Source organism: Wolffia australiana, chromosome 11 (genome assembly GCF_029677425.1).
Source record: "Wolffia australiana isolate 7733 chromosome 11, ASM2967742v1".
Lineage (NCBI taxonomy): Eukaryota > Viridiplantae > Streptophyta > Magnoliopsida > Alismatales > Araceae > Wolffia > Wolffia australiana.
The window spans coordinates 16,608,227-16,630,000 of record NC_135845.1 but is presented as its reverse complement, the minus strand read 5'-3'; the positions used below and the strand labels follow the sequence as shown (position 1 = coordinate 16,630,000).

The following is a 21,774-nucleotide window of genomic DNA, read 5'->3' as shown; positions in this document are numbered from 1 at the left end:
GCCACATATATAGCGAATACGGAAATTGTTCATATCATTAAATAACAAGTAAATCATGTTCTACAAATGTTCTGACAGTGCACGTGAATAATAAGGTCGAGCGCATTGAGGTTTCGTCGCCCCATTGCAACTTCACCGGCGATCCCTGCATTCTTTGATAATTGGCGGATATGTACACCGCTGAGATCCCTACATGATTAATCAAACAACTTTATTAGTTAACATTGAAAAAACTCAAAGAAGCATGTAAACAAAGTTGGGCATAAAATTAAAACTGTACTTGGCCTCCAGCTTCTATTCTTCGTTCGGTACATGTCTTCCGATTATGGCCAACTTGGTGGCAGAGGGAGCACGTGATATGCATGCCTTTCTTCGATAGTCTTTGTACCATGGGTTCTTTCTCACTGACGTCAATTTTCCTCTTCAGCTTGGGCCTTCCAGGTTGTCTCCTCACAAGAGGAGGGAAAAGATAGCTCCCGTCAGCTTCGCACCATAAGTTTTTTCCATTCATTGGCGGGATACCGTAACTATATGCTAGTTGGTAGACATCTTTCTTCAACCACTCATTGACAAAAATGACGGGGTCCTCCTTGATCCAATGAATGCAAGATATAGCATGGGGGCATGGAATGCCCCTTAACTCCCAATATCTGCAACTGCATGCTCTACGAAGTAGATCAACCACAAATCTGCTTCCCAAGTCTATAACCTCGAATTGATACTTCCCCGCATGCCTAAGAGTGCATGTCCTTGACTTCTTCTTGTTCTCTTCGACCAACTCCCTTATCCGGGGGCATAACGTATCATTTCTGTTAGAAAACAACTCCCTTTTGTTTGCTACTCTCTGCATGACTGCACCTCTAATTTCTTCCAGCATGTCTATGATAGGCTTAGATCTAGCATGTATGACGTAATTGTTGAAGCACTCACAAATGTTGTTGTCAATCACCTCACACTTTGTATCCCTACTAATGTACGCCCTGCAAAACTTCTTTATACCTATGTCTTGGAAGTCTTGCGCAGCTTGTGGATCCACTGTGCTCATCTCCCTCATAATCCGTTGGATATCTTCATGCGTTGTAGACTTCACAGCTCTCCAGAATAAGTTCTTCAAAATTTCTGTAGAATGCCCTTTCTTCTTCCAATTTGCATAGATGTGCCTAGCACAATTCCTATGCTCCGCATTGGGTAATAAATTCGCCACTGCATTTTCCAGTCCCTGCACAATGTTAGATAGGACCAATCTGTTAAAATACTACAGTTGTTGGACGATAAGCATTAAGAGTTCAAAGAAATAAAAAACATATGTACCTTCTGCTGATCGCTAATAAGAGTCCAGCCATTTCCGTCAACCATTCCTAAATCATTCATCAGAAGCTGAATAAACCAAGTCCACGAAGATTGATTTTCACCTTCGACTACCGCCCAAGCAATGGGGAACATTTGATTATTCCCGTCCTTCCCAACAGCACTCAATAGTTGGCCATTAAGTTGGGTCTTCAAAAAACATCCGTCCAATCCAATGACTCGTCTACAACCTTCAAGAAACCCTCTTGCTATAGAATCAAAACATATGTAGAGGCGCTTAAACCTAACCAAAGAATCTGGAGTCGCTCTATCAAGAACCAGCTCAAAAGTACCATTCCTATTTACCTTTTTTAACTCGGCAACATATGCAAGAAGCATGTGATAATGGTCGTCCAAAGTTCCTCGAAGCTTCATGCGCGCCTCGGACCTAGCTCTATAACAGGTTTGCTTTGAAACGGTGATTCCGAATAGTTCATTTATTTCCCGCATCATATCTGCCACCTTCAAATCCATATTCATCCGAATTTTCTCTAAAAAGTGTTTTGCAACCCAATGATAATCGGCTTGGCTGTTCCTCGGAGCTCTAGTGCACGAATGAGTATCATTAAGCGTTTTCACTACAAACGCCTCTCTCGTTCTATCCCAACTAGCGTATATCCTCCACGGGCAACATCCCTTGCAAACAACTTCAACTTTCCGGTCACCGGACCTTGGAAAAGTGATGTTGAATCCGTTCCATATAGCATGGTCCTTTACAGCTGCCCTAAACTGAGAAGCCGATTCAAATTTCATGCCCAATTGAAATATAAAACTCTCAGTGGGACAGCCTGGATCATACGTCTTCCGCCTATGTATGTACCTTCCATTTTCATCCTCATCATCGGTATCATTGGGGGTTAACATGTCACCCTTGGAATCATCATACTCGCTATGATATCCAGCAACAAATGTTTGTTGTTGGACATGTTTGTTTCTAAGTCTGTGGCCGTCTACCAATTCCTCATCCCATTCGTCACTCGAATATTCGTCGGGGGCACTTAAGTACACTTCACTTTCCTCCTCTTCCCTACCTATATCATATTCAGAGTCATCATCGCTATCGTAATCAGAACCAAACACCTTACACTCGTCATCAGCCCTGTATAAGAGATAGATGGAAAACAGTAATTGATCATGCATGCAAAATACTTAAATTACCAAGGAGATCTTACATTCTTCTACGACAAACAGATATCTGAAATTACATTCGAAATAATAAAAAATACAATATTTAAGTACAAAGGGAAAAATAAAGATAATAAAAACTTACATTACTTAAAGCCAAGCGTCCACCGTCAAAGAATAGAAGAACGCCTAAAAACGCAAAAAAACAAAAGGATGTTCGCATTGAGCCGAGGATTTAAGTCAATTAGAATTCCAAAACGTATGGGTTAAAAAGGAATTTTGCATCAAGGTAGATATGTACAAAGATAGAGAGCTACGTAGCTAGACAGAAAGACTATAGATATGTACATTCATAGGTAAGAAATCATGAAGAAAAAACACATTAATAAACTGACATAAAGATTGAGATATACAGTCCACAGATATCCTCTGCGGTTTAAAAAAACCAGCAGGTCACCACACGAGGAAACAGTCCACAGATAGAAAGATGGTTATATCTAACAAATTATAAGATCATTTAAAATCCACCTATCCCAACTAAAGATCATTTAAAATCGGCCTATCACAGAATGAACACGCGGATGAATGACTCAAACCATTCAATGTCATTAAATTTTCATAAAATTTCAGCAACATGGGCCAGAAATTGCCGGCAATAACAAGAAATAGATAGTAGGATAGCTTCTACAGCCCAGGCAATGAATGTTTAAGGCAATTTTCAAAAGCCAGTACTGTCAATCGACGCGCAATAAGATACATTCTTAGAAAATATACATGAAAAATCTGAGAAAAAACGAGGAGATGAACGATGACTCAGCAAATGAATATGCAGATGAATTAGTCGAACCATTCAATGCTTACTCATCATCATTAAATTTGCAAAACATTTCAGCAATATGGGCCAGAAATTAGCGGTGATAAAAAAAATAGCCAAGAGAATTTTAGGACAATTTTCACACGCAAGAACTGTCGACCGACACGCAGCAGGATACATTCGTCAAAAATAACCATGAAAAATCCAAGAAAAAACTAGGAGATGACCCATGATTAAGTGAATGAACACGCGGAAGAATGACTCAAACCATTCAATGCTAATCCATCGTCATTAAATTTTCATTAGATTTCACCAATTTGGCCCACAAATTGGCGGCGATATAGAGAAATAGACGGTAGGATAGCTTCAAACTCTGTTGAATAGATGTTCGCTCTGGTTTTATACGACTTTCCTCAAATCAATATCACCTTGAGGAATTTAACATTACAGAGTTTGTGTTAAAAAAAAATCAATGTTACATAGGTATATCTTAGACCTCTAATTAGCAGATCAGTGGGCATGAATGGCTACGAAAACTGTTTTAGTTGAAGTGGCCTCTGATACGAACCTAGGTGTTCTATTCGGGAGAGAAAGGAAGAAGAGAAAACTGGCTCAATGTATTTGGGAATAGGAATATGCAGGTGGAATGTGCATAAAACGGTAAGACTGAAATGTATTTCCTCAAACTAAATGCCCTATAGATCGCCCAAGTGACGCAGCAAAAAGGAACGATCTGCCTGATTAGAACCTTAGTAGGGACATAGAGCCAAGAACCCTACCTCGTGGAACGCCCGTAGACAAGAAGAAGCTCGCAACGAGCTCTCCTCTCCTATCCAACGAAGCTCACGTAAAATGGAAGCCCCTTCTCCCCGACGCCCTTTCTTCCTCCTTCTCCATCATCTCCTTCTCCTTCACCACCCTTCTGCGCTCTCTCCCGGGTGACTCACTCCCAGGTGACTAATCGTTCCTATTTCTCACTTTCTTCAAATCGCATTATGATGTGGACTCAACGTGTCTGCCAGGTGGATTCTGCTTACGTGGACGCCGCCAGAATTCCACCTGGCAGCCATGTCGAGTCCACGTCATGCCCGGGCTGCGGCGGCAGACCAAATGGGCGTTTCGGGCTGTGACGCGGCGAAAAAAAAGATAGGGCTGTAACTCGAATTTTCGGAAAACTTTAGGCTGAACCGTGATATTAACCCCTGAAACAATAACCTCGATACATTCTATCGTCATCCCATTATGGATTTTCACAGCCCAGAAAAAATCCGACGTTAAAAAAGACCGCCATATTGAGCTGACGATAAAATCGCCCCCCAAATGCTCCTTTCCTTCTCAGTTCTTCGCAGCCATAGCCGGCCTCTTCGACGCGCAGGCCGAGATATACGCTAAGTCCCGGCCCCGCTACCCAGACGAATGGTTCACGCGCTTGGCTTCTCTCACGCCACGCCGCGCCGTCGCGTGGGACGCCGGCACCGGCAATGGTCAAGCCGCCCTCAGCGTACGTCCCCTTCTACTCTTCCTTCTCGACGTTAACCATTCGTCATCGCATCGGCTCTCGACGATGATGAAAGGTCAAGAATGGGGCTTCCGTTCTGCGACGGACGACGTGCTGGCCGTCTAACTCGGATACTTATCAGCTAGCGGAGCACTACGAGCGCGTCATCGCCACGGACGTGAGCGAGAACCAGCTGAGACACGCGACGCGCCACCCGCGCGTGCGCTACGTGCACACGCCCGTCGCCATGCACTAAGACGAGCTGCTCGCCCTGCTCGGCGGCGACGGCACCGTCGACCTCGTCGTCGCCGCCACCGCCGCCACCGCCGCCACCGCCGCCCACTACTTTGACCTGCCCAAGTTCTACGCCATCGTAGACCGCGCCCTCAAGAAGCCCGGCGGAGTCGTCGCCGTGTGGAGCTACTGCAAAGTCCGCGTCAACCCAAGCTTTGACGCCGTCGCCAAGCGCGTCATCCTCTCCTTGCTGCCGTTCGTGAACCCTAACGTCCGTTTCGCCATGGACGGCTACCGCGACTTCCCCTTCCCCTTCGACGCCATCGGATTGGGATCGGAGGGCGATCCGGAGACGCTGGAGATAAAGAAGACGGAATTCTTGGACTTATGCGGTCGTGGTCGCCGAGTATCGCCAAGGAGAAGGGGATTGACTTGTTGGACGAGGAGGTGGTGGCGGAGTTGGAGAGCGCTTGGGGTGAACGTTCTCTTCTCAGGGAAGTGACCTTCCCTTCTTTCATGCTCGTTGGCAAGCCCAGATCTTCCAGTTCTAATTTCAGTTTGCAGTAGGTGGATTTCCCCATCAAGAGCCATCTTTATAAAGTATGATCTCTCTTTAGGGATTGATTGGAATTAATTTCTCTCTTTTGATATTATCTTCAAAGATATTATCTTGGGTAGGGCTATAAAATGCTACTCCTCTGATGTAGACAGCAGTGAATTTTGAATAGAGAAGTTTGATTCATCTTTCACCCTGGGAGTTGCTCTTCACACTTAAACCTGCTTGTTGCTATAGTTCCGAATCGTCCCGGACGTGGATGAAGGACGGGACAGGACAAATTTCGTCCCGTCCTATGTCCGATGTTAGCTCAGGGACGAAGAACGGGACGGTTTTTCGTCCACTGACAAAAAAACCGTCCCATCCAATAATGTCGGGACGGTTTTTTTGTCCAGTCCAGTCCTCCCAGGACGAATTTTCGTCCTGAAATTCATCCCGGATGAAAAATTATTCATCTTATATTTTTAATATATTAATATGGATTTTTTCAAGTTTTTTAGGGAATTACTGAGGAGATAGAACGCAAATGGACAAATCTACAATTATTTCTGAGTGGCGTCCATTTGCACGCACGTAAAAATACATGGACTTTGATGCAAATTGTCATTGCGAAGCCACGTGGCAACATCTCAACCGTCGGATGTGAATCTGGCGGTTTTCCATCCAGATTCGTCCGTCCATCGTCCGAGATCTCCGGACGGACGGTTTTTTCATCCTACAGGACGAAAACCGTCCCGTCCAGTGGTCGCCGGGACAAATTTTCGTCCTGAAATTCATCTGTATCCTTGGATGGGACGATTTTTTGGTCCCAGGACAAAAAAATCATCCCGTCTGCGTCCCTGCACTATACCTGTTGCAGGATTGTGTCTGTATCCCATGCAGCTTGTTTGAAGAGAGCTCGTCTATAGTGAGTTTGTCGCCCCACCTTTGAGGTCGTCTCTAGGCTTCAGCACGCCCCACACCTGCCATCCATTATTGTCGTCATCACGTACACCATTAAGATATTTCATATGTGAAAGATATTTTTCTCGTGTACCTAGTTCCATGGGGACACTGACTCGTGAAGCCATCATTGAGCACAAGAAGAAGAAGAAGAAGAAGAAGAAGAAGAAGAAGAAGAAGAAGAAGAAGAAGAAGAAGAAGAAGAAGAAGAAGAAGAAGAAGAAGAAGAAGAAGAAGAAGAAGAAGAAGAAGAAGAAGAAGAAGAAGAAGAAGAAGAAGAGGAAGAAGAAGAAGAGGAAGAAGAAGAAGAAGAAGAAGAAGAAGAAGAAGAAGAAGAAGAAGAAGAAGAAGAAGAAGAAGAAGAAGAAGGAGAAGAATCAGTTTGTAGGAATTTCATGAATAATTACTGTGGCGTGTGACTTAACATCATTATTCACTACTATCATATTTGAATAGTTGGTTTAGACAGAAATGGTTATTTAGGATGAGATATGTATATTTATTCCTTTGATTAGGTATATTTGAATAATTCCTTAAAGTTGTGACTTTATTTTTTGTCCCATTTGAACTTTCTTAGTTTAAATCTGGACCGTAAGTTCACTATATACTATTATCATATTTGAATAGGTGTTAAGAGCAAATTGGTTATTCAGGTTGAGATACGTGTCTTTATTCTACGGGTTAGTAAAGCATCTTTGTTCTTGAATAATACCTAAGCATGTGACCCTTGATTTATCTTGCTAAATATCTATTGTTTGATTAGATCTGGGCCGTTGATCAGATTCGAATGCGTTTAGAGTAAACTGCCTATTTAGGGTGAGATACGTCGGTATCTCTTCATTTATTATGATTCAATTGGTTAATTAGACATTATTATTCTTGAATAATCTCTTAAACGCGTGACTTCAGATTTGGCCGGTTAGATTATTTTCTTCGATTAGATCTGGGCCGTTGGATCATTATTTACATTCTACGATAATAATAGTTGTAGAGGGCGAATTGGTTCTGAGACGTGTCTTTATTCTATTAGCTCCTTAGTTATTTGATGATGTGTCAGCTCCTTATTGGTTGATATTCATACTTCTGAACAAATCAGTAGAACAGTTCACTTTCGAAAGGTTCGATTGAGGGCCAGAGAAATGGAACGCGGAGTTAGGAAGCTGGAGGTTGTCAATTTTACAGCGTCATGAGGCGTTTAATCGATAGTCTTCGTCGTTTTCGTTGATCCGGCGTTATAACATTTGTTTCTCTTTCTTTTTTCTTATTTTTTTTCTTGATGTGCGTAGATCAAGGACTCACTGCTAAGAAGTTGGTTCGCCATCTGTTCTTTCGTATCGGCCTGCTTGCGATTGGTCTGGAATGGAATTTTCCTCGGGAAACCAATATGTTATTGTCACGAGGATTCTGATTTCAGTGCCGATGAGACTGACACGGAAAACCTCGATGACGAAGGTAATGGTATAAGCTGTTGGAAGCACGAGCTGGAATTTTTCTTCCTTTTGCTTCTTTGCTCCGTTTTACCGCTTTCTTCTGAGCAAGTTGCTGTAATTTTCTAAATATTGCGCTACAGCCCGAACTTTGAGTGCAAGAATTTTGGTGATTATTTGATTCAACGAAACCTTTTTGCCGGCTACGTAGGTAGTTATTATATTTTGAACTCTCGTTCTGTTGATTTTTCTGTTGATTTTGAACTCTACGTAGGCATTTTTCTTTGTACAGAAAATCCCCAGGTTACTATTTCTACTTCTACTGATTTCTTATTTATCCTCTTAAATAATTTAGGTATCATCTAAATTTAATGATCATTTTGCGTCATACGTAAACTAGATGGCTGGATCATTATTTCATGTGTTCGATCTTAGACAATCGCAGGATAGTATTCGAATGAAAATAGCTTCAAATTATGCTGCGATGATTGTGTTTAATGTCCCTAATATATGTTGCTGATGGGCAGAGAATGCCTTTGATAATCGTCCCAAAATGATGGGGACAAACTCTCAAACTGTGCCCTACATCACTGCAAAAGAAATAAGGCATGTATTGGCAATATCATCCTTGTATTCATGATTTTATCATCCTTGAACATTTCCTACATTCTGGGCTCGCCTTTTGATAATTAAGATAGATCTTCCCAATTTAAAAGTGGTTCACCATTTGCCACAGGATCTGCGTCGGAACGTGGAACGTTGGAGGGATATTTCCGCCTGATAACATAGATATTAATGAATGGCTGTTCCAGGAGAGACCTGCAGATATATATGTGCTTGGGTTGTGCTCTCACTGACAATCTCTGACTCAATTTCTTATCAATTTCCGCAATATCCGACTTTAGTTCGTCGGTCCTAAAGGGTAGCACAAGCATTTCCTTAAACACAGTCGTAGGGTGTCTATCATAATTCAGACCGTTAGGCTGGGTTTCTTCGTTTATGTCGAGTGTTTCCTATTTTTCATCTATCAATGGGTGCAGTGGAAGGGCTGGTTTGCCCTTTACTGTCATAATTTCTGTTACACTTCTTGAAAATCAAGTTTCCAGACGTCTATAATTTTCCGGCATAGATATGATCGGTAATAATCTAGTGGTTTATTTACTGGCAGGAGTATAATTTTGTTTTTGTCATTTTCTAGTGTCGACCAGAATTTCATGAATTTCTGAATTTTTTAGATGTTCATATAATTTATTTGCTTCCCTCTGTCCATGGATGAAACATGTTCCTTAAAGCTAAATACCTGTTCTTGCAGGTTTCAAGAGGTCGTCCCATTAAATTTGGGGAACATTTTGGGATTCAGCGATGACAGAAGCGTTAAAGGATGGGAAATTTCCATTCGCAAAAAACTGAATGAGACATTACCAGTCTCAACAAGGGTCCAGTACTTCAATGATCTACCCTCTCATTTGAGATACCAAATTGATGATGATCATCCTCCAGTTAAGGATGAACTCGGCCATGACATATACAGAGGAAATGACGATGAAGAAGTCCATCTTCTTTGTGATTCCGTAATTTCAAAAGAAATAGTAGACTTAAGTTCGAGGAAAGTCTTCGGGTCGACTTCCATCACCTCCTTCAAATCAGCTGATTCTCCTAGATCATGGGATGAACCCTCAGAAACAAAAGATGGAGGTTTGGGCACTGGGAAAAGGAGATCTGGTTTTGTCAAAATATTTAGCAAGAAATTGGTTGGATTGTTTTTGTCAATATGGGTCCGTCCGGGTCTAACGAAGCATATAAAAAACGTAATGGTTTCTACTGTTGGTCTTGGCATTATGGGATGCATTGGAAATAAGGTTCGTCCTAATCTCAAGTGTCTCGCCAGTTTTAGTAATTTCTCTTTATTTGTATCTGTTGAGATTAGTATATTTCTTATATTTATATATCGTACAGTTCATGGCTCATGAAGAATTGATAAGTGGATAAGATTTCTTTTTGAATTCACCTCTGTGAACGAATTATTTTTGAGTTGGCTAAGGATGTTTTCGAGAAAACAAGGTTCATCTCACGTGGCCTGTGTGAATGTACATTTTACTTCCCCTGTGATGTCAAGAATTATTTTGAGAAATAACTATTTTTAATTAAAAAATTAAAAAATCTATGGTATTTTAATCTTGTATAGTTTATATTAACATGTCTTCTTGACTGTGTGGGGAAATTTCCTCAACGACGTTTCCTATTCTGGTTCATTGTTTTTTTTTTTTTTTTTTGAACAATAAAGAAGATCACCCAGCTTGGTGATCCCCCGCACAGAGGACAGGAGGGATCTAGGCCAAAAAAAACAAATGGCCCATCATGCCCCCCATACCCTCCACCTCAGCCAGGACCAAACCAACAAAACACAAGTCTCTCCACTTCATTAATAGCCCTGTCCACCGACATTGTCGTCCCCTTGAATACGACCTCGTTGCGGTCCATTGTTTTCATGAGAGGACTGACTTACTTTCTTCCGAGAAGGTTGAAAGAAATTTGGGACGTATGATCTCACATGGGCCATACATTGTTTCTAATTTAAACTCAAAATGGAGAATTTTCTGCAGTAACATTTCCTATCGTTGATCTTCTGCTTTCATGAGCGGGCAGACTTATTTTTCTACCAAAAATGTCGAAAATAATTACGGATCCGCTGTTTGTGTCTTTCCCTTTTTTTCAGGGATCAATATCCGTGAGCATGTCCATATATGAGACACTGTTTTGCTTTATCTGTTGTCACCTGACACCCGGAGAGAAGGAGGGTGATAAGGTCCGGAGAGATACTGACATAGAAGAGATATGCCGCAAAACATGTTTCCATTCAGATCATAGCAATAGCCTTCCAAGAACTATCTATGACCATGAGTAAGTAAAAATCTTCCTCTCTCCGGCTCTGCAGAAAAATCTGTGTTGGTTGAATTTTCAATAGACTTGCTTTCTGAATTTTCTTTTATAGAAAAGACAGACATAAGGTAGGCAAATCTTTCCAAAAAGGTCTTATAACACCAAGGTTTTTTCTTTGTCATTTTTGTCTATAAGAGGCATTTTGGTATTTATAATCATGCATGTTTCCGCTTAAATAGTGTAGCCAAGAATATTGAATGGTTGATATGAATTGCACTGCAGAAGAATCATATGGTTTGGTGACCTGAACTATCGTATAAATTTATCCTATGAGGAAACGATGGATCTCATCTCCACGCAACAATGGGCCCAGCTGAGCCGGAAGGATCAGGTGCTACTCAAGTAACCTTCATGTCACGTGGCAATTATGAATCGCCAGAAATTTTATTTCAAGAACCAAGAATGAAACTTTTACTTATTCTATTTATCCATCTCATGGCAGCTAAGGCTAGAACTGGGGAATGGTTGTTCATTTGAAGGATGGTTTGAGGGCCTTCTTAATTTTCCGCCAACTTATAAGTATGAGCTAAACTCAGACAAGTACTTTGGTGAAGACCCATCATTTGGCAGGAGAACACCGGCCTGGTAACCCTCATAAATGTCTAGAGCGAGAGAAAGATAAATGTACAGAGAGAGAGAGAGAGAGAAAAGATTTACATCACTTGCACTGCATTTAGGATATTTTTGGAAATTAGGAATGAGGATTAGTTTTTTTTTCTAAGGCGATTGAATTGACTTTTCACTCGGGCAGGTGCGACCGGGTTCTCTCATATGGGAGGGGACTGAAGATTGTGAATTACAGCAGGGCTGAGCTAAAGCTCTCTGATCATCGCCCTGTTACTGCAATCTTCATGACTGAGGTAGAAGTCCTCCAAAGAAGTCTCTAGATGTATCTGAGCTTCTGTTATTCCCGGTAAGAAGAAAATTTGGTCGGTTCTCTTGACTAATTTTATTATATCGCTGATATATAGTGATTGCTAAGAATGATGAACTCTCACTTTCTCAGAGATTGTCTTGCAGAAAGATGAATGGCTAGTCTTCCGCATCTCGTGCTATTAACTCCAATTTGTAACATGATATACAGTTCTTCCTTAGGCCCACACAACAGATCCATATTTCAAAAAAAAAAAAAAGATCCATATGCATATAAATTTCTCCCTCAAATTTTGGCCTAGCCAGAGACTATAGTTTATTGGGTGTCATGTCTCGTTCTCCTTGATGAAGAGGAAAAAATGATTGCATGCAGGGTTTTTTTCCCAAGTCTTAAGAAAATACTCTTTTTGAATCAAATCTTCAATATTTGTCGATCCTTGGGAATTTCAAAAGAAACACAAAATCCCGAGTTCACCATATGATGAAGGATCAATAAAAAGAAGTGATAACGAATGAGCCTTCAGCATTTCCCACCTATGCTGAAGGCTCATTCGGGCAGAAAAACGGTAATACCAATACTAGTGTAACACCCCTAAAATATATACTAAAGAAGAAAGATAAAGGATTGACAACAAGAGATGGGACCATTGAAGAAGGGATTAACCAGTGCGTAAAGTGACATGTACTGGCTGGCGGTGGGAATAACGCCAGGTCTTTTGGTGGGATGGATGAAGTTTGAATAAACACTACAAGGGAGAAGGGGGAGAAAGACATCGGTGATTTTCTGACTTCTTGGAAGAGGATTGGTCGACTAAATTGGAGAACTCTGGGCGAAAGACACCTTCTGGGAGCAGGAGGCTGCATTTGACCAGCTGGTTATGGTACGTAAAATTCTGATTCTTATTGAGATTCTTATTCTAATTGAAATTCTATTTGGGTTGTGGACCTGAGATTTTGCCACAGAAATTTGCATCCGTTCTCTTTGGTGTATCATCTGCATTGAGGCACTCCAGTCCACTTTCAAGGCATGCCTTCAATATAATCATACCTGTCTGGAGCTGAATGATTATTAATTTAACACCAAAACACATAAATGCAGATATTTTTATTTTCATCTCCATCTCCTCTCGCCTATTTTCCATTACCTATATTCATGTCTTGGCCGAAGAACGTGTTGCTCAAGGATTTTTAAGGCGACTGCAATCCCATCCTGCCACCATATACAGGAAATGAAATGTATATCTTAGTAGGTTGACTGATATATTTCAACAAAAAGTAGGTTGGTTGATCAGTTTTCCAAGGTTAAAGAGTCCTTGACAGATTCCGACTAATTAACAAGGTACAAACTTAGAGATGAAAACAGAGACGGGAGAGATATAGAGAGAGAAAGAGATAAAGAGATGGGCAGATAGAAGAAGTGACGTAAGTGGGTGTTTCAGTGTGACAGAGGAAAGGCAAGCAGAGAAGGAAAAACAGAAGTGATTGTGTTTCTGAGAGAGAGAGGAAGCAAGTATAGAATGAAAAAAAGGCAGTAATTGTGTTAGTGAGAGAGAGAGGTCCAGGCATGCAAAGATACAGACAGACAGAAAAACAGATTTTTTTTTTGAACGAAAATATGGAAGACCAGCCGAGGCCGGTGGTCTACCTGATACCATTAAAATGAAAGAGAAGGGTACCTCTGTTGAAACTTTAGCTGCAAATTCAGAAGCCCGAGACTTAATTTCTGGTGACAAGGCCAATTTAACAGCCCTCATCACGGCACAGGCACCTCTCTCTACGGTATCCGCGTCATCAGTCTCAGGAGCAAGACTGCCCTTCTGCAACGGTTCTGGAGCAAGCCCAAGCCAATGCATCCTCTCAGCCCAGTAAAACTGGTCCAGTACAAATGGGCTCACCACCTGAAAGGAGACTCCTCTCTCATCAGTCCAGATTATAAACCCCTCCAACTCCTCTGTCATTAATACCCAGATCATTAATACCCACAATATATCTATACTTATCTTTTTATTAATGTATCTACTGCCTCTATAAGTGTATGCTTCCCTGATTCACTCCCTCTATGTCTGACTTAAAAATTTATCTCTCCCTCTCGCTTTGATACAAGACATACCTGCGGTACACCGGCCACAACCGCTGCTGCAGTCGACCCACTGTCACAATACAAAACCCAAAATTTTGGATATTTTGTACGCTTTAAGAATGATGGATTGCGTCAGGTATCTAACCTGCCACCATGGTGAATAACAGCAGCACACCTGGGGAAGATCCAGCTATATGGCAAATTGCTACACCACCAAGAAAAGAGAAAGAATAAGATAAAGCATTGAGTGGAGCTAATATCAAAAAACCAAGAATTCAGCAGAGGAAGGCACTGAGATGGTTCACCCGGAGAAGCAAATGAGGCGGTCGTCAAAGAGAAAGGTGCAGTCCCCAGAGCCATCAGATTCATTTGCCATTGATTTGATGACATCATCCAACGGCTCATAATCTAAGGAGAAGAGGACAAATCTGTGGAGGCTTCTCTCTATGACAGTTTTGAGCACTAAGAGGAATGCCCGAGGATTCCTCAGATAGCCCATGCTAAACATGATTAAAGAAGAATATCAGAACTATGCATTCATTGAATATCATATCAGTCATATAATTTCAGAAAACACCTTCTGAACATGTTATTAAGAAGGAATTCTGGCAAACTTACCTTCCAATGGAGCTCAGTCCGACAAAGATCAGAGCGCATGATGGGTCAGATTCCTTTAAAAACTTCTCCAGAGTTGAATGAGTAGAGCAGAGCTCTTGATCCATATCCATATGCCTTGATTGGGACTGCAGTCTTTCTCTACATTGCACGCAGGAGAATTGCCAATGCGCAGGGAGGAACCAGAACCCACAAGCATGCACATTTCTTGGCCAGTAACCTGTTGGGTAAATAGCTTCAATTTGAAACGATGATGTGATAATATTTCTATTAAACTAGACGCTGATCTTTTTAGCATCGAGAAATTCCTAAGCAGTTTGAAATGTTGATGCGATAGTCTTTCCTTTAAAGTATTTAGTTTTTTTAAATATCGACAAATACCTGGACATTCGACAACCTCATTGCTGAACCCATATCTGCAGAAACAAGAGAGAAGCTTCCGCCAACGGGAGAATTTTTTTTGCCAATTACTTCATGTTGAGGCTTTTTAATTCTTGAATGCAGGTGGAAGAAGAACAGAGGGAAATGAAGTTCTTACAGTAACAGTGGAGATTTCTGAAGCAAGTGCAATGATGGGAGAAAAGTCACTGGATCCTGCATTTAGGGAAAATGATGGACGAATCAAAATTAGATTTAGCAGCTATGAAGGGAAAAAAAAACAATAATAAGAAGTTAGCAGCTAACTGTGAAGGGATAAGGGCTTAGATTCAAAGAGTTACTCCTCCAGGAACCCCATTCTTCAGAGAAAAGTGGCCACATCCAATGAGTAACATCATTCCAAGAAACCTGGCCCAAGCAGAAGCAGAAGAACTTAAATTGAAATGAAAATTGTGAGAACTACAGATGATAGTGATTAGTGTAGTCATTCCTCCAGACCTTGTCAGGAGGAGCCTCTTTGAGAAGCTTATACAGAAGAGGCAATTCTCTCTTGAACTGTTGTTCAAATGAGGAAGGTGCACTGCAAATCATGACTAAATTCATCAAACACTATTTGTTATCAAAACATTATGTGAGGAACACTATCATTTATTATAGTTCTCTTTTCTACTTCAGTTACACCATTATCAACAGCAACATGCGTGACGATGACAGGGACAATGTATACCCCTGAGAACTGGATCACAATGATAATGTGATGATTATGGATGTTGAGTGAATGAAAAAATATTAAAATTATTATATATTTGTGCAAAATATTTAAAATCTCCCTATATATTTTCTCTCATTCTCTCCATGGCATTCAACCATCATCATCATGGAAGAGCTACTGGTGGTCTGGACAACATTAATATTTCTTTTCTGACAGCATACAAAACCTAAAATTATAATTCAGGTGAAAATATGGATCAAGATCAATACACTAGAAAAATACATGGACTTTAAATCAAGAGAACCATGCCTGTAGGGAACGACATAGGGAGCAGCAACAACGCAATCGACCCCAAACAACTCGGCAAGGCTCCATCCTTCCTAGATCAAAATTCACGCAGCTCTTGCATTTCTTACACAATCATCTCTTAGAAATAATCATTTCAGATCACAAAACATGAAAATAAAGTACCAGAGCAAAGAAATTGATCAAGATAAAGTCACCCGCCACTGGAGGGCAGTCTCCAAAAATCCTCTCCACAGCGAACAAACACTGTTTCCTGTGTTCCTCCTTGATGTTCTCTTTACGCATGAAGAAGCGTTCATTCAAAGCTAAAAAACCAAATTGTAGGATCAAATTCAGAGAAAAATTACAAATGAGAAGTGTCAACCACAACCACAACCCACCTTCGGTAGAATCTTCTGAGTTTCTGGATAATACGGCAGGCGTGGAAACTGAAACGAAGCTTACCCCTTTAATTTCCAGATTTTTACTTAGCGACTGCAAGATGGAATGTGCCAGTGAAGCAGTTGTATTGAAAATTAGAAGAATATCAAGGCTAAGGAGGCTGAGATAACCTGGTGAGCCGAGTGAGAGATCAGAAACACGTCGTAGTCGCTACGTTCGCAAGAGAAAGATGCAGCGATGGCCTGATAGAATAGAACAAATAAATGGGCGAAAATTTTGCTGATGTAATGTTGAGAAGAAATCCATATTGATTTTAGCACCGAGATTGGGTATACGTCGCCTTTGGTTCCGAACGCCATGAAAGCAGCTCGAGGCCTGCGCGATTGGACCTCCATTGGAGACCTTACAGTCGTCTCTATAGTCGAGTGAAACTTCTATTGTTCATGAGCTCTTATGTCATAATTAGTAACGTCTGTCTCAGGGAAAAGATAAATTTATAATTTGGATCATATATATTGATAAAGCTAAAGTTCCCATCAACATCAAGAGTTAATAGTCACAGTCAATATCAAATATGGTTATGTTTATTGGTTCACTGACCACCAATTGTAGGGAAGACCCTATCATCATATAGATGATCCAAAGCAAGTGCGTGTGATGGTAGGGTAGACCAACCATTAATTGAAATCATATACTTGTTTAAAGTAAATGTAACAATCGATTTTAAAATCAACAGAGTAGTATGATCATGCTTTTTGGTTGGTTGACCATCAATTGTAGGGTAGACCCTACCACTACATGTACACTTAATGGAATTGTTACATTCAATATCAAAAATTTTTAACTTAAAATAACCAACTATGATTTTTTAATTATAAATGATACAGTAGACCACACCTTCATGTACGTGGTCTATGTATGAGTCACGACCAATGCCAAAAGTCAAGTTCGATGAGTCAAATTAAATCTCATCATATCTATGATCAGAGTAAATGTCAATATCAAAAGTATACTTATTGTTATGCTTGTTAATAGGTTCACCATAAATACCTTTGAAGGGTCTTAAAGTTAGACCAAGATTGATAAGTCAACTCAATCTTCAGTTCAGGGTTTGGATTAAGGTGTGCAAAATGATCCATCATTAGACTAACCAGACCAATGTAAGAGGGTTGGTCAAGGGTCGGCTTTGATGGAAATATATGTGGTCGACACGCCAATCCTACATGCCATATCTTGTTCCATGTTCATTAATAAAGTGTATACATCAATAATGCATGTGTGATGCTTATGACAAAGTATGATGTGATCAAACTTGGTGAATTATGATGAGATTGTACTACGGTGATCACTAGTCATTAAGAATGTGTTTTAAAGACCCACTGCCATCCACATTATCCAGAACCAACAATACATCCATATCTATTGATCTAATATGCTGCATCCCAGCATATATCCACACCATTTTTGTCGGAATCAGTGGCAGTACTTTTAAAATCCACTGCACTCCATTGACGCTCGTTTAAACCAGCCGTGGCCCATAGCAATCAATCCACAAGCTAAGGTATTCTAATGATATGGTTTCTTTTTCTACTAAAAAATTTCCAAATGACTTCAAATTTTATTCTGTAAAATTTGGATACATCAGATTAAATATGATACATCTTTTCTCACCTTCTCAAAATTTTTGAGCTTATTTTCAGTAGTTTTTTCACATTGAGTTATATTTTTATTGTTAATATATAATCCTGGACATATATATAAATAAACTGAAGTGTCCCTTTGTCAATAGTCACTCACTCTATGCTCATAAGTAAATGACCAATATTATTATATGTATTCAGAATCCTTGTACAACATATTTAATTTTTATTTATGATTTATTAGCTATTGTCACATCATATCTCTTCATCTTATACTTGATCAGCATTGTCTACGTTTTAGAGGGATGGTATCACCATTCTGATCACACCAAGAAGATAGAGCTCTAGGAGAAGGGAGAAGAAGGGGGCATTATGGAGGGACTTGCATAGGTTTTTCTCAATTGGAAATTTTCTCCTTTTTTACTGAATTTATTTTTTCATAAAAACCCTTAAAATTTAACTTTTATCTTCAAACATCTAACAAACCTTATTCTAGTGATCCTCTAGACCCAGGTAATAATTTAGTTAAGGGCTGTATAATCCCGAGATTTGTTTATTGGCTAAATTAATTAATTAACTATATCAAACATATATGTTAGGTAATAATTTATTGGTTTAAGTTAATGGTTAGATTGAGTCATCAACATGTCAGGCGCAAAGCAACACCTCATCCTATGTAATGTAAAAAGGAGTTAGTAAAATATTTCATAAAACCTAGTTATAACCAGTTACAATGTACATATAATAACTCATGTGTGCAACACTCCTAGAATCAATTAGGGCATGGTAAACTATCAACCCTGAATCTCTCATACTAATTAGAGCCAGTGGCGAAGCCAGGATTTCGCACCAGGGGGGGCTCACCCAAAAAAAATTTTTTTTGTTTTTTTGTTTTTTTGTTTTTTTTTTGTTTTTGAAAGAGAAAGGAAGACCACCCGTAGTCGGTGATCCGCCTTAAAAAATATCACGAATAGTTAATGTATTTCACCCAAAAAATTCAAAAAGAGATAATGTATTTCACAATGAATAGTTACACTCTTCGCGATTTCATAGCGTTAAATCTACTGACGACACTGTCAATGGGGATGTTGCAGGCAATTCCCTTCTCTATGTAGAGCGTAAGAAGATCAACCAACCATGAATCACCCATCGATGTCCTCAGTCAGGTTTTCACAATCTTAAGAGCAGAGAAAGATCGCTCCGTTGTGGCGGTTGAGACGTGCAATGTAAGAATCAGTCGAATAAGGCGAGTGTAGAGAGGAAAGTTGACACTAAGTCCGCTCTTGATGATGATGGGAAGCAGATCAGCGATTGACTTAAGTTCGACTCCGAAATCTGGATGGGATATGAGAGTGGACTTAAAGGAACGGAGTTCTGATTCCAAACCCAGGTGATCAACGTCCGAGAAATCTTCTGAGTACACTCTTGCAAGGCGAAGGATTTTCAGGCAGTCGAAACGATGGAAGTTGTCATTCGGTTGCAGACACGATGCTAAGTCCATTAACTCTCGCACAGTCTCACTGAACTGACAATCAAGTTCGGAACGGAGTTGGTCAAGAACTGGAATGAAAACCTCCAGCCGATAATGATCTTTGTAGGATAGTTCACGACTTTGAGGCAGTCTGCCACGCGTGCGTCTTCCAGATGGTTGCCACTGTTCTTCTAACGACGGGACTACAATACCATGCAATAAGGAGAATGCCACCAACCTATCAAGAATGCCTGGGAACCCCTCATCTCTAACGGACTGAATTTCCAACTTTGGAGACTTAATCATCGCACATGCATTCACTAAGTCTTGGTCTTTCTTCTGAAGCGATACTGAGAGCGTATTGGTAACGGTCAAAACTTCTGTCATTAGCATTAAACCAAACGTGAACTCAAATGATGAGATCTTCTCCAGCAGATGATCAGCCTCAACACGTTTTTCAGGTGCAACAGCATCTTCAGCAACCATTTGAAGAACATCACAGATTGCAGAAAACAAATTAGCGATGGATTTCAATGCTGACAATCTACAGTTCCATCTCGTGGAAGAAATCGAACCAAGACTTCTCATCTGATTTTTCCCCTTACCAGTAACAACATCCCCCAATTCAATGGCTTTTTGGATAAATTCGGCATGAGAGCTCCGAAGCGCATCATTCCGTTTGCATGATGCTCCGCAAATGTTGAAGATCTGTTGCACCCAACAGAAGAGCTGGGCGATAGAATGAACCTCAGTCGCCACAGCAACAATAACAAGGTTCAGCCGCTGAGTGAAACAGTGAACATAAAAGGCAAATGGAACATGAGATCGAACAAGGGCCTGTAAACCATTGAATTCACCTCTCATGTTTGAGGCAACGTCATAAGCTTGCCCACAGAGACGTTTAATGTCCAAGCCAAAACAGTGAACGAATCCCAGAAGATGCTGAAATAACGTCTCAGATCTTGTATCTTCCACGTGAATGGCGCCTGCGAACCTTTCACGAATTTCTCCATGCTGATCGACGAAACACAAAACGACGCTCATGCATTCCTTCTTGGCTTCACATCTGGCTTCATAAACAACCAAGCAGAAATATCCATCACCGAGCTCTTCCCTCATCGTTCGTCTTACAATATCTGCAGCAGCTTTTGTCATCTCCTTCTGGACATCGGGAGGTGTATATTTTGCATTCTTAGGCAGGCATGTAATTGACTTTCGGAGATCTGAGTCATTGTATACCAAGAAATCCAATGTTTCAAGAAAATTGCCTCAATTCAAAGATTCGTGGCTTTCTTGGTGACTGTGGAAGGCCAGGCCTTGTAATGCCAGTTGAAGAACAACCTTGGCAATGGCAACAACTCGGGCAGCTTGTGCTGATTTCTGGTCACCATCTAAGCGACTTAGAATGCAAGGCAAGACTTTAGCCTTTCGTTTTTCCATAGTGGCAATCGCGTCGGTGTGGTCGATCGAGTTGCTGTGCTGAATGAGGCCTTTGTTTTTCTCCAAAGCGCTTTTCCATCGCTTAAAACCACCTGTGATGAATTGAGAGCTTGAGCGAGCAGTCTGTTTTGAAGGACTAAACAGATAGCACACAAAGCAGAACGCGCTGTCATTAGCAATGGAGTACTCTAACCACGCAAAGCGCTGAAACCAACTCGTAGAAAACTTTGATAAGCGAACTGATACTTTGATAAGCGAGGCTGGAAGGGGCCGAGCTCTAGGTACTTGTCAATAAGCCTCTCTTCGCTGACAGCTTGGTTGTGAATCGAATTCCTCAAACCAGGATCTCGTTCCAAGCCATCCTCGATTGAAATTGGATTGTAGGTGATGGGAGAGATAGGAACAAAAACTTTTGATTCCGTAGTGGGCAGCAATGTGTCACCGTCGACTGGCATTTCATTAATTGGTGGTGAAGGATGCTCTGTTTTCTGTCTTTTAAAAAAGAAGCTAGTGATTGAGGATTGCAACTTGTTTTCTGATCTATCCCTTCCATTTTCCATTGGGGAACATGTTTGCATTTGTTTTTTGTATAGTAAGGCGATGCCGCAAGAGCTGAAGTTCTCAAGGTAAGAGTCGATCAAAGTGAGAGCATGCTGACGAACGTCAGGCTGGCTGGAAGAAAAAGACAAGAGATTGTTGTGATCGAATCCCAGATCATCCAACTCTTTCTTGAGATTAATCAGTGATTGCTCTTGAGATAGGCTGCAGGAATTCATGGCAACAAAATAGAGCAAGAGCGAGGCAGCTATCAGGAATATGACAATTGAAAGGAGATTCATAGTTCAAAATTGAACTCCCATAGAAAAATCAAATGAAATTGGATGACGAATTGACAAAAACTGGAATATAATAATATTAATAAAGCAGTGGATAATTTTGGATACCCAGATTGATGATTCTTTCATCAAAACAATCCCTTATTTCAAAATCATTGA

General features: G+C 40.6%; 3 protein-coding genes and 1 pseudogene across 12 annotated transcripts in view; 2 read left to right on the top strand and 2 right to left on the bottom strand.

Annotated features, from left to right (window-relative positions):
- Positions 1-5,793, top strand: part of LOC144709106 (uncharacterized) — a 7,735-nt pseudogene extending 1,942 nt beyond the window's left edge. The window contains exons 6-7 of the transcript XR_013582962.1: positions 4,479-4,787; positions 4,927-5,793. The product of XR_013582962.1 is annotated as an uncharacterized LOC144709106 (transcript). The remainder of the gene's footprint in view (positions 1-4,478; positions 4,788-4,926) is intronic.
- A 1,756-nt stretch (positions 5,794-7,549) lies between these two features.
- LOC144709303 (type I inositol polyphosphate 5-phosphatase 1-like) lies at positions 7,550-15,503 on the top strand. 6 transcript variants are annotated; one of them, XR_013582999.1, is made up of 10 exons: positions 7,550-7,682; positions 7,803-7,968; positions 8,471-8,549; positions 8,680-8,784; positions 9,256-9,802; positions 10,660-10,844; positions 11,106-11,214; positions 11,326-11,468; positions 11,635-12,637; positions 14,956-15,503. XR_013582999.1 is itself a non-coding variant. In XM_078582813.1 (10 exons), the coding sequence occupies exons 1-9, from the start codon at positions 7,656-7,658 to the stop codon at positions 11,768-11,770; spliced, it is 1,497 nt and encodes a 498-aa protein (XP_078438939.1). In that variant the 5' UTR covers positions 7,550-7,655; the 3' UTR covers positions 11,771-11,796; positions 14,956-15,503. The 6 variants fall into 6 exon arrangements, 4 of the variants coding, with proteins under 4 accessions (XP_078438939.1, XP_078438938.1, XP_078438937.1 ...); XR_013582998.1 differs by having other exon boundaries at positions 12,720-15,503; XM_078582813.1 differs by having other exon boundaries at positions 11,635-11,796.
- LOC144709302 (UDP-Glycosyltransferase superfamily protein) lies at positions 12,772-16,687 on the bottom strand. 4 transcript variants are annotated; one of them, XM_078582806.1, is made up of 16 exons: positions 16,549-16,687; positions 16,399-16,470; positions 16,228-16,321; positions 16,013-16,152; positions 15,851-15,921; positions 15,328-15,409; positions 15,136-15,237; positions 14,990-15,045; positions 14,833-14,921; positions 14,455-14,671; positions 14,142-14,336; positions 13,982-14,041; positions 13,867-13,906; positions 13,433-13,654; positions 12,902-12,966; positions 12,772-12,804 (listed from the first exon to the last, which is right to left on the bottom strand). In XM_078582806.1, the coding sequence occupies exons 1-16, from the start codon at positions 16,621-16,623 to the stop codon at positions 12,777-12,779; spliced, it is 1,608 nt and encodes a 535-aa protein (XP_078438932.1). In that variant the 5' UTR covers positions 16,624-16,687; the 3' UTR covers positions 12,772-12,776. The 4 variants fall into 4 exon arrangements, with proteins under 4 accessions (XP_078438932.1, XP_078438934.1, XP_078438935.1 ...); XM_078582808.1 differs by having other exon boundaries at positions 12,772-12,808; positions 16,549-16,686; XM_078582809.1 differs by having other exon boundaries at positions 14,833-14,867; positions 16,549-16,686.
- Positions 16,688-19,030: 2,343 nt separating this feature from the next.
- Positions 19,031-21,234, bottom strand: LOC144709105 (uncharacterized). The gene is made up of 3 exons (XM_078582507.1): positions 20,973-21,234; positions 20,641-20,871; positions 19,031-20,562 (listed from the first exon to the last, which is right to left on the bottom strand). The coding sequence occupies exons 1-3, from the start codon at positions 21,232-21,234 to the stop codon at positions 19,031-19,033; spliced, it is 2,025 nt and encodes a 674-aa protein (XP_078438633.1).
- Positions 21,235-21,774: the final 540 nt, after the last annotated feature.

Excerpts from the sequence above, each read along its gene's own strand:
- LOC144709303 (XM_078582813.1), top strand. The coding sequence starts at position 7,656 with ATGGAACGCGGAGTTAGGAAGCTGGAG. Across the intron at positions 7,683-7,802 it reads GCGGAGTTAGGAAGCTGGAG|ATCAAGGACTCACTGCTAAG; the intron begins GTTGTCAATTTT and ends TGATGTGCGTAG. Across the intron at positions 8,550-8,679 it reads ATCACTGCAAAAGAAATAAG|GATCTGCGTCGGAACGTGGA; the intron begins GCATGTATTGGC and ends CATTTGCCACAG.
- LOC144709302 (XM_078582806.1), bottom strand. The coding sequence starts at position 16,623 with ATGGAGGTCCAATCGCGCAGGCCTCGAGCTGCTTTCATGGCGTTCGGA. Across the intron at positions 15,922-16,012 it reads TGATCAATTTCTTTGCTCTG|GAAGGATGGAGCCTTGCCGA; the intron begins GTACTTTATTTT and ends ATTTTGATCTAG. Across the intron at positions 13,907-13,981 it reads GTTATTCACCATGGTGGCAG|TGGGTCGACTGCAGCAGCGG; the intron begins GTTAGATACCTG and ends GTATTGTGACAG.
- LOC144709105 (XM_078582507.1), bottom strand. The coding sequence starts at position 21,234 with ATGCCAGTCGACGGTGACACATTGCTGCCCACTACGGAATCAAAAGTT. Across the intron at positions 20,872-20,972 it reads TGGTTTCAGCGCTTTGCGTG|GTGGTTTTAAGCGATGGAAA; the intron begins GTTAGAGTACTC and ends AATTCATCACAG. Across the intron at positions 20,563-20,640 it reads ACAAGGCCTGGCCTTCCACA|ATCTCCGAAAGTCAATTACA; the intron begins GTCACCAAGAAA and ends ACAATGACTCAG.